This window comes from Strongylocentrotus purpuratus, unplaced genomic scaffold (genome assembly GCF_000002235.5).
Source record: "Strongylocentrotus purpuratus isolate Spur 01 unplaced genomic scaffold, Spur_5.0 spur5_scaffold_18, whole genome shotgun sequence".
Classification (NCBI taxonomy): Eukaryota; Metazoa; Echinodermata; class Echinoidea; order Camarodonta; family Strongylocentrotidae; genus Strongylocentrotus; species Strongylocentrotus purpuratus.
Window position 1 is genome coordinate 16411355 of NW_022145603.1, and position 12150 is coordinate 16423504.

Below are 12150 nucleotides of genomic sequence, written 5' to 3' on the forward strand. Positions count from 1 at the left end.
GTCTGTCTCTCTCTCTCTCACTTTCTCTCTCTCTCTCTCTCTCTCTCTCTCTCTCTTTCTGTCCCTCTCTCTCTTTCTCATTCTCTCACTCACTCTCTCTCTCTCTCGCTCGCTCTCCTCTCTACCTTCCCTTTGTTCCTTTTGTGCTCGCCCACTTTTCTATCCGTCCTTTTCACCATCTCTGATTCTAATAATTAATTAGGTGATTTGCAGCAGATGTGCTTTTGTCATGTTTATTCTTTATTAATTTATCCTGCCCTGTTTATCTTGTACAAACATAATTCATTCGTAATGTTCTTCCCCTAAGCGCTTTCTCCCTTGGAGCACTATTCAAATTATATCATGGATAGCATATTATTACCGGTCAAAAAAGAGAAAAGGCCCTCCTGAAAAAACGAACGTATCTCATTATTTTCATCATCGTCAAAAAAGAACGTCATTAGGCTTCTGTATTACTCCTTCCTCATATTCTCTCACTCTCTCTCTCTCTCTCTTTCTCTATCCATTTCCTTTCTTCTATTTTTTCTCGACCGCTTTTCTATCCCTCTCTTTCACCATCTCTGGTCATTAATTAGATGAGTTGCAGCGGATGTGCAGATCACCTCTTGAATTTCACTCAGACTTTCATCAGTCTACTCTACTCCTCTGATTGTTCTGCTTTCCTCTTGTCTAGCACTATGAACATGACGGACAAAGAAAGAGGACAAAATATACAGTTCCTCATTCTACCCTCAATAATTGCTGTGGTAGACAAAGGGATATCCCTTCACTGTTATTATGTAAAAATGTGTAGAACATGTGAATATGCATGTGACACCTGTTCTACACATTTTTACATAATAGCAGTGAAGGGATGTTCCTGTGTCTACCACAGCAATTGTTGAGGGTAATATGAGGGACTGTATATTTTGTCCTCATTCTTTGTCCGTCATGTTCATAGTGAGGGCAGCGGCTTGATTCCAGTCCTTCTCTATCACGTCCCTGTATCAAGGTTGGGTTTCCTTTGAACGTGTACAGGGCTAGGGTGCGACTCTCCTACACATGGGACCTCTAGTTAACGTTCTCTCCGAGGAACAGAGTTCTTTCATTGTGGTCTGCTCAGCGTAAGATTTGTGTCACACTACCTCCTTAAACGAGTCAACGTTTATAGAGGGAAAAATGACAGCGTGTTTTTCATTTTAAAAATCTTCTTACTAATAACATATTATTCTGGAAGTTTATTATATGAAATGAAAAGCTTCCGAACAGACTTTTTGCTCATCATTTTAGTCACTTCAGGAGTGTGTAAATATTTCATATTAAGCCTCGGTCACAATTGCCATTACGAACTGCTACAAACGCCGTACGAACGATTTTCAGACAATGAAAATTCGGGAAGACAATGGAAAACAGCGTGATTCGTACGAAATAATCGTTTGTACGAACCTTTGTGACCGTAGCTTAACATACATCTCTTATCTCTAACGACAAACAACCTTCAAATACCAAATCTAACACAAGACTCTGGGAAACTCAGACATCTTTTTGTACTGTCATACAGACGTTCTTTAATATAAATCAGTATACATGTATTATCATATCAGACTGACATCCAACAATATAATGAAAGCGTTTCATAAACATTATCATAACTACATAATATATACATAGTTGTTATACTTAACTCGTCTAAAGAAATGTCCATTAGATTTGTTTTCTATGATAATATTTCACTTTTATATGGCGCTAATACATCGACGACGTCTCTAAATGCTTTACAACTAAAGTATTACCCCGGTTATCAGACTCTGGCTTGCTTGCCTGCACACAAAGTATTCACATTCTCCACTCCCTGGGGAGCATTCCAGCCAGGCGCTATTTTATAGACGCTCACAATGCTGATCAAACTACATTAACGTTTGCATCCTATCGGGTTTCCCATTTAACACCGCATGGTGGAGGGTGGCAAATGTAGATTACCGTCTTGCTAAAGGACGTTACAGCCGGGGTAGGATTTGAACCCCGTACCTTTTGCTCTGCAGTCGGGTGACTTATCCACTAAACCACATCTCTTCAATATGCTATGATATTCTGCAACGACCCAACGTTCAACCAGACATCAAGTTGTTTTCAATGAAAGCAAGAAAAATCAGAAAGATTGAAGAAAGTTTGAGAAAATCTTGGAGGATAAGAAATGTATTAATTTGGAAGATGAAATCAATTGAACATAAATGGGAAAGTTTCTTCTTTATTTCTCTTGCATGAAACTCTCCGTTCGTTTTGTCATTGGGAAAGTGTCAAAACAATCCCTTCTATTTTCACGAATGGTAAATATTTCAAAGACGTGTGCGCCAAAACATGTGACTAGTAGTACAGTGGAAATCATTATAACTAGGTCATTGGGACCATGAGAATTACCTTGATATGTCAGGGTAAAAAAAAAAATTTGAACAGCTGGGACCAGCAAAATTACGTTCTTATAACGATACTTTGTTGTAACTATAGATTTTGTGTTTTTTTTATATCAGAGCTTGTTATAATGAGGTTAAACTGTATAACTAGGTGACAGACGTGAGAGAAAAATTAAAGTGCGAAAAAATATTACGAAAAATATTTTTGTGACAAAACTTGAAATCTATGTCATTTCTGGTACGAGAGGAAAGGAAATTTGCCAATTGGATTTTGACCAAGCAACTGAAACTTTCCTGTCCGTTGGATTGTTTCGTACATTTGTTGACCTCGTTTTTCACATTTTCCTGCTTTCATAAAAGTACACTTGTTGTAATGTTGACTTCCCTGTTGCGCAACCAATGGACATTTTATATCCACATGTCATATATTACTATGCATCTACATGCTTTTCCAATGCCTTTACATGCATTTTCAATGCCTTTACATGCATTTTCAATGCCTTTCAAAATAGAAAGTAATAATCAATGTCACAAAATATGAAAATGATAATAAATGTCAAATAACTATATCACATTATTCAATATACATGCATTTAACTTTGTCTACTATGCCATGACAAGAAAATTGGTTCTTTCTTAACAATTGGTTTCAAATTACTTGTTTTGGTTAACTTCCTCTTGTTGTGCTGCAAGCTTCTTCAGCCCTATGTCGTCGGTGGTGCTGTTGTTGCTGATGCAGTACGATAGGGTATAGTGGGGTAGGGTGGAGTGGGATAGTGCATTGAAGAAGAAAGAGTATATATTGTCCCAAGTCTATGTTCATGAAGTTATCACGTTCAGTGCTTATTATATGTAAACATAAGGCAGATCTAACTTTCATAACAGGCTACAGCATACCCGGCCCCTCTACTCCGGGGTCGGAGGGACCGCATGCGTGTTCCCAAAATGTCCGGTAAAGGGGTTCTTTTCACGCACCAAAGTCCGGCTCGTAGTACACAAAAATCCGGCCCGTATTGACATTACACAACGGACTGAGGGGGGGGGGGGGTGTTTTCAAAAGGAGGGAACATGCATACGTGTACCCTAAATAAAACTAAGTGGGGGGGGGGGACAGCATAGGTCTGAAGAGGCTTGCAGCACAGCAAGTGAAAGCTTACCAAAACAGGTCATTTTTCCACTAATTGTGCAAGAAGACAGAACCAATTTTCAAGTTACATCACCAAGATCAGATAAACCTCTTTGGTGATATTATGTTATGACAAGTTTATGCACACATACTGTACAAATGCATTCAATAAACAGTAAATATCTTATCCCGTCCGTTACACATGCAGTGTAAAGTTCCTCTATATCGTAATTACAATTATAATCATATCCATATGGTTTTAATGCATGTACTTTTCATATTTTCAGAGCAAATAGACCATGCATTCTCCAGTAAAGTGTTCAATTCAAGTAGCACAAATGACACAAAAATATTGACCACAACAAAATCATAAAAATAATTTAGATTCCCAAACTTCGATACTAACTGGTCATGATTTGGCGACATGCTTTCAAAGCGCCAAGGTGAGAATGTGAAAGCATAATATTGCTTGATAGTACACTTTATTATTGGAAAATGATGCAATTAATTTAATGGAGAATAAGAGAAGCCTTTGATTTATTTACACAATTATTTAACCCATTGCCTACTTGAACCGCGTGGTTTCTATATAAAAGCCTATGGAAATTTTGTATTTTTGTATTTATTAACATTTATTTCCTCCTCAATAGTACAATATGAAACACTTTGGCCCGAATTCACAAAGGAGGTTTAGATTTAACCCATGGTTTAAAGCTTCATTTACATAACCCATGGTTTAAAATAAGCGTGACAGAGGTCAGAGGTCAGAGGTCAGAGGTCCAATATTAGACGCGCACAAGGCAAGGTTCACTAATTTTGCGCTAATTTTTAAGCCATGGGTTATGTAAATAAGGGTTTAAACCATGGGTTAAATCTTAACATCCTTTGTGAATTTGAGCCAATGTATATATAAATGATATATGTAACAATGATTTCAACATAGAGTATACAGTAAATAATTCATATACGAAAGGGGCGAAAACCCCAAAAGCATATAGCTTGAGTTAGGAACGCCCATAATAAGTTAACACAGTTACTGAGAGAACAATATAGATATTATTATGAAAATTACATATTGTATAACAGAACGTTGATATAGGAAAGAAACAATAGTAAATGGAAGAAGAAAAAAGATGAGTGCATTAAGCAGTCAGTAGGTTACCTGTGGGAAACACATCAATAAAAACAATGCTTAGCTGGTGACATAGGGGCACAAACAAGGTATGTCCATCTTTTTTTGCCTTGGTGAAAGAAAATTTCTACATTTTGCACAGCCTCTGACCACATACATTTCAAACAAACGACTCCTAAGTTAACTTAATAAGACCTTTTCTTTTTTTGAACACTTTAGCGGAAGATGTGCCACATACGTGAAATATTCAGGCAACAGAGCATTTATATAAGGCAGTATAGTTCTAAGTTTCATAAAAAGTCTACTACAGTCAAACCTGTCTATAGCGACCACCCAAGGGAAACACAAAAAGTGGCCTTTGTAGGCAGGTAGTCTTTGTAGACAGGTTCCTTTAGTACATGATTCAATGAGAAAACATTTTCAAGGGCCCATGTGGCCTTTGTAGACAGGTGGTCTTTGTAGACAGGTGGTCACTAAAGCAGGTTTGACTGTATCTACATACATGTACATAGACATCTAGGGTATGCATTTACTTGTTAAGTACATAACAAAATAGTCCATTCACATCTTCAAGCGATAAAGGGTTTCAAAAGAATTCTCCATTTGTCATTGTCATCCGTGCTACATGCATTACAATGCTCAACATGAGTCATATTCAATCTCTTCTGTTGTTTTTAAAGACCATATGCATTTTTGGCAGCAATAAGATAATTGACATGAAACATGTTGAATATTGTCTCAAATTGTTTTCCCGGTATCAAAAGCTACGTGTGCAAGATCATTCAATATTCCATCCATGATTTCCAGTGAAGTTTAGTGTATATATCTGAAAGGAAAACTAGATTATGGCAGTATTACTCAATTTTTTTTCTCTGTATAAAACGATACACATGCGTCTTTGTGCGAGATCATTCAGTACTCCGTCCATAATTTCTGCCCAGCCCAGCCCCCCCCCCCCCCTCTCTTCGGAGTCGGATGGACTGCATGCGTGTTCCCCAAATCTCTGGTAAAGGGGTACTTTTTCGCACAACGAAGTTTGGCCCGCAATTGACGCTCACACCAGATATACATGTAGGGGGGTGTTTTAAGAAAGAGGAAACATGTATACACGTACCCTAAATAACACTGAGTGGGGGACGGGGATTTTTGTGGGTTTTTTGTATAAATATCTAATATATCTAAATATCCCTCTGATTAAAATATTTAAGGGAAACAAACCATTTAGCCTTTATAGACATCTGGTATTTCCATACAGGTGGTCATTCAAACAGGTTTGACTGTATTTGCATTTCATCATCTTAAACCAAAGAAACCAAATGAAATGTTTTTTGGAGGGCTTACTAAATCTATACATGTCCTTTAAAGGCAGGCTTTACTACTTCAGCCAGAAGGGATTAGACCACACAGCGAGCCAGTGAGGTCACTGTGACAGGTGGCTATCTCATTAACTCAGCTCTCATTTAACATAAGAAAAAGAGGATCATGGGGGACCAACAGGCACCGATTTGGAAAGTTTTCTAAAAGGAGGGAGCAAGTAGCTACAAGTAGGACAGTGGGGCTTTAAGTTGGAGCTTGTCACTTGAATGAAGAGGAAACAAAGCTGAGCTATTGTACATTTACATGTATGATTCAATGAACAGCAACATGATGTATGCGATTTGACAAAGCTAGAGCAAATTACATTTTCATCCAGATCAATTATATCTTGTTTCATTTCCTTTTACAATAATCATGTACAAAGCATAAAAAAGGAACATGTATATCTGAAACTTGATTAATTGAAATGCCTTGAGCATGTGATTTCAAGGGTATTTGGCACCTTACTTATTATACTGTTATTATTATGATTATTATTATTATGATATTATTATTATGATTATTACTTTTGTAATTATTATGGTTACCGGTACCATTATTATGATAATTATAATCATTATCATTGTTATTATTGTTATCAGTAATACTATTATCATCATTATTACTATCATTATTATGTTTCGTTGGAATATGCATTTTCATTTTTGTTTTCTTCCTCAATATTTCAGTTTTGGTTGCAGTGAATTTCATGGCAGTTGACAAACAAAAAATTGATCATGTTTGTGTTGCCCACTAATCTAAAGGATTCATAGAGAAGCGGTAAAATAGACCCATATTAAACAGCAAATAGGAATAAAATTTGTTTGTAGTACATATTAATATTCTGTTGTAAGATGTTCCGCAAATCCACAGGCTTTATAGACAAACATGGTAAAGATCAACAGATAGGTAAATTATTGATTATCTGATATCTATATACATATAAACTATTTTGCTGTAAGCTGTCTAACTAATCTAAAGGCTTATAAAATAATTTGTTGTTAAAGCACATAAAAACAGCACAGAGAAGTAAACTGTGCTTGTATTTGAATCCACTTAAATACCAATTTAATTAGTAGTAAGATGACCATTTAAACCATTTTATACCATTGTATATACATCTCATGGTATACCATAATAGAATCATATACCGCATACACATGAGTGCCAAACTATGTGGATAAACTTTCCTATATACACCGACAAGTACATGAAAATATTACAAAATATATAACTTAATTTATTACAATCCCTTTTGCAATCCAAATTAAGCACACTTGTGGATGCAAGGGTGTGTATAACTGATAATTCTCAGAATGATTATTATATCACAAGCAACAAATTAAACAATTAAAACTGCCTTCCTGGAGAAATGGAAAAGAGCACAGAGTAGGGATAACTAACAAAAGATAAATTTGCATTTATAGATAGAAGAAAACAATTCACGAAACGGGGGAGAGATTTGAATGAATCTGCATTTCTAGATTTAATCCATGGGCTTTGGCTTACCAAAGTCAATGATAAGCATTTCACATTGTTAATATAATAGGGGAAAATATGATTATACTAATTTAGAAACTGCTTCAGGAAAAGAATCACTTTTTTTAAATACATGAAAAAAGGCCTATATTTAATCCCAAAAGGGGCATTTTTATTTTGGTACTTTCCCAAAGAGAGTGGGAGTGTCTTTCTTCTGGATTTTGATTTACGCATAATGAGAATGAAGAAAGTCACAACTGTCAGTTCAAAACAAAAGCTCCTTTAATAGATTTCGTAGAAGATCCGTAAATGCTTTAATTAAAATAGAAGAAAAAACAATGACATGAGAGGTTCATAATTGCCAACATTTCACACACACAAAAAAGAATCTCTCGTACCAAAATTAGGAAAACAGTTTATTAGTTATCCTTTTATAAAGAGTTTGTAGAAGAGATATTAGTTTTAAGGCCAAAAAGTATGAATCGTTTTTTCCAATATAGGAGTGGTTGACAGGTATGAAAGTACAGTTTAACAGACAGGGAAAGGCAAGGCTTTTATACACATGAACATTACTAGAGACAACTTCTGTTAAACCTGAACACCCCCATGAGACTCAGGTGAGATCTCCCAAATGATACCATTTAGTGGTTTCTTTGGTCAGGTCCATTTTGTTGAGAGGGATGTTTGTGGCACCCAGGAAGGCGTTCTCTTTGAGTAGATCAGAGTTCCATACAGTGAGATGTAGAGTTCTTCTCTCTATCTCCTTATCTGAGTACTTGTACACCAGCTGTATAAATAAAAATAGTGTAGATATAATGACTGCTGTGAGAGGAATAGTTGTTTTATAGGCTCAAGGGGATGTTACATCCTGATATCACCCTGAGGCGTGCCGAGGGATGATATCAGGATGCACCGGTGAATAAAGAAATCTTTCTTGTGTTTGCATTACTTCTAGCATTTCCATGTTAAGGATATTTTGTTCATATTCATTAAATAATTTCTTTTGCTTTTTTTTGAGTACTTTTACACCAGCTGTTTAACAAGAAATTAATAAAAATATTTACCTGTGAATAAATAAATCCTTCTTGTGTTTGTACTACTTTTTAGCATTTCCATCTTAAGGATATTTATGTAATATTCATTAAATAATATTTTATGTTTCTTTTGTTTTGCATTTTGGATTAATTTTCAGCAATTGAAGACAAGGGGACATTTCTTAAATACTTCAAAGCTTATTATAATAGAAACATTGAATATTAAAATGGGACACACCATCATTTGGAATATATTCCTTCTCATATATTTTTTTCTCTTCTTTTTTTTTGTTGGTGGGTGGGGGGGGGGGGGGGGCCTTTCATTGAATCCAAAGAATTTTCGCCCTAAATGTTGAAAACAAGTTAAAGGGATAGTTGAGTTCTGTTTTCAGACCGCAAATGCCTTCAAAGTGCATGGTTATTGCTCTCATTGTTATTGATGACATTTCTAGTGCCCGTTTAGAACCTAAAATTGCTATGAAGATAATTTTTGACCCCAAAATGTGTGAAATTTAACCAATACGATCATACCAATTCAGCTCCACTTTCAAAAAAATACGGTGACCGTTAATTATTTAATTAAAAATAACATAACATGGGCCGGCTGGTTGTGCGTATTATAACCAACAACAAAAAAACAATAAAAATCAAACATCGGCATTGGCTGAAACACGACGTAAAAGGTGCTATTTTTTTTTTCAACGTTTTTTTTAAATTATCTAATATTTGTGGTGGAACATATTAGTATAAGTATTAGAAATCGTTATATTAATGGATATTACAGCCGTTTCTGAACCAATTTTGTTCTAACAAAGATGATTTGGTCATTTAAATTTAAATTTGACACTCAGTTTTTCATTATCTCACAAAAAATTGTTTTGAGTAGCGCCCTCTGCAACAGAACTCAACTATCCCTGTAACGATACCTGTCTATCAAAATACACAGGAAATGCTTAAGAGCTTAAAAATGTAACAAAGTTATAATTGAATCTTTGGGGACTAGAATGCAAAAAAATAATAATAAGCACAGAAAATATAACGGGGTTATAATTAAACCTCAGGGACTAAAAAGCACAAGATCTTCATTAGCACAAAAAAATATGACAAAGTTATAATTGAATCTTTGGGGACTAGAATGCAACAAAATTAATCAGCACAAACAAATAAAATGACGATATAATTGAATCTATGGGGACTAATATGCAATATTTTTTTCTCCATATTTGTTGGTGCTTTTGAGAAAAAAATGTGAATACATGTGTGATGAGCCATAGGGGACTGCAAATACATACGTGTTATTCCAAATGTTTTTTGTTTTTTTTACCTTTTAAGTTAAAGGGGAAGTCTACCCTGGTTTTAAGTTGTTTTAATAAAAGCAGGAAAACTGAGAGAAAAAGGACAGTGAAAGTTTGAGCAAAGACCAATTCAAAATATGACAGTTTTTATTTTTTTGAAGCTGCAATCTTTTTAACACACATTGGCACCTCTGTAACATATCTTGCGAGCTCCTCTCCCTGTATTAAAGAACTTTACAAATTTATATTTTCCCTTAAGAAAATTTCAATCATACATTCACCCTAAATATAATTATGGCAAATATGCGTTGATACAATCCCTGTATGAAACTTATGTATTCCATCATCAATAACTAAGAAAATGAAATTTTATGAAATTTTCAGTACAGAGCAAATTGGAGAGCTCGCAGGATACGTCAGTGTTAAACCAATTTGTGTTTCACGGATGACAACTTCAAACATTCATAATTTTCCTAATTCTAATCAGATATTGCCCAAACTTTCACTCATCTGTTTCTCTCATTTTTCTGCTTTTCTTAAAACTAAGTTAATACCGAGTTAATATCAGGGTAGACTTCCCCTTTAAGTCACAAGTGTAGATGCATTTTAAGTCAACTGCATAACCTGATTACGTGACTTGTATAACTCGACTTTAAAAGATTTTTGGTCTACTAGCCAGAAAAAAATGACAATTTGGGTACCAGTCAAAGAGCAGACATGTTTATACTGGTCAGGGAAAAAAAATACTTTACACATTTTGGGGGCTACTTCTCAAGCTTGCTTGCATGAAAATAACACTCTTTAATTTGTTTTGCATTGAACTCTATGCAAATTTCTGGGGGCTCTTTAATGAATTTCGGGGCCCAAGCCCACGGGTATTTTTTCCACTGTTACTGTTACAATTCTGTTACAATTCACAGCCAACTGGGCCCAGTTAGTTCCATAACAATTATCAATAACAAGATAAGATAACTGTTATAAACTACTGTAATCCTTACATTTGATTGGCTACATCTGTGGCAGATGTTACCGATAACAAGTTTATAAAACAGGCCTCTGATCTTATTTTTAGACTGGATGTCCCCAAACATCCTTAAAAAATGATGTGATTATTTCACATGCCTAATCATAACCTTAATTAGACAAAATAAACATTTCTCAAATTTCAAAGCTTATCTAAAACCATATAGCTTTCATCATCAGCGTTTAAAGTTCATTTGTCCCACATTGTGGGGTTGGACATTTCACTTCCTTAATGGCTGCTTTCCAAGCTTTCCTGTCTGTGGGATCCATATGACTGATACCCGACTTGCATATTGCAAGTATGTTATGTCAAGATTTGATTTGATATTTAATATTGTGTGAATGGTTAATGACCACTGTTGTCGGAGCAAGAAACCAATGTCAATTGCACCAAAAAAATATTCCATGTCTTGGTTCAATTCATTTGAAACATGTCACAGTAATAAACTATTACAATTTTTGACCGCCATGACAACGATGAGAGCATCAATTATGCACGCAAAAGTTTCTGGTTTTCAGAGTAATTGTATTGCAATTTCTTTCACATGCTGGCAATATTACAGTCATATTAAGTGTGTGGTAGTACTCAAGCAGACTTTTATATGGAGCAGGAAAAACAATTCCAGCTCAAACCTACCATTTCATTGTACGTTGGGTTGCGTGTCTTGCGGACGACCCTCGTCTTTCTCTTGGTTGACTTCTGCGGGTCGGGGGTCAAATACGTCTTGACATACGGGTCAGGGTCGCCTCCATCCGTCGAACCCTAAGCATTGATTGAAGAAGAAATTTAAAAGATTTCTGGATGCAAACAAATATCATACATAACTACAGAAAACACATACCTGCCAACATTCATAAGCAAGAAATCAGTGAAAAAAAATACATGGGGGCTTAGGGTAAATTTGCCCCCAAAATTCCCAAAAGAGCCCCCGAAAATCAGGGAAATAAACCCCATAAATTTCAATAATTTCCCATAGAGTTCAATGCAAAACAAATTTCAGAGTGTTATTTTTATGCAGGCAAGCTAGAAAAGTAGCCCTCGAAAAATAAATATTGATTTTTTCCCTGCAAGAAATCTGTATCCAAGGCCTTACCATGGCCATGTATTCAGCAGCAGTGTAAATACGCAAATTCTCAAATCGCGGCACATGGTAAAACAAGCCAAATTTGGCTATTTAAAAAAAATATATTATTTGGTCATTCAGAATTTTGAAAAATCAGAATATTCCAAATTTGTAGGTCCTCACAATTCAGAAAATCAGAATATTCTGATTAAATCGGAACAGTCAGCAGGTATGAAGACAGCCTTGATATA

The 12150-nt window shown here is 35.4% G+C and overlaps 1 protein-coding gene across 1 annotated transcript in view; it reads right to left on the minus strand.

The window, feature by feature from the left end:
• Window positions 1–6596: 6596 nt before the first annotated feature.
• The window catches only part of LOC586734 (phosphatidylinositol 4-phosphate 3-kinase C2 domain-containing subunit beta), a 48627-nt gene continuing 43073 nt past the window's right edge, over window positions 6597–12150 (minus strand). Inside the window, exons 30-31 of the mRNA XM_030988803.1 lie at window positions 11473–11598; window positions 6597–8270 (exon numbers count right to left, since the gene is read on the minus strand). Of these exons, the coding sequence (XP_030844663.1) occupies window positions 8097–8270; window positions 11473–11598 (300 nt within the window). The 3' untranslated portion in view covers window positions 6597–8096. The remainder of the gene's footprint in view (window positions 8271–11472; window positions 11599–12150) is intronic.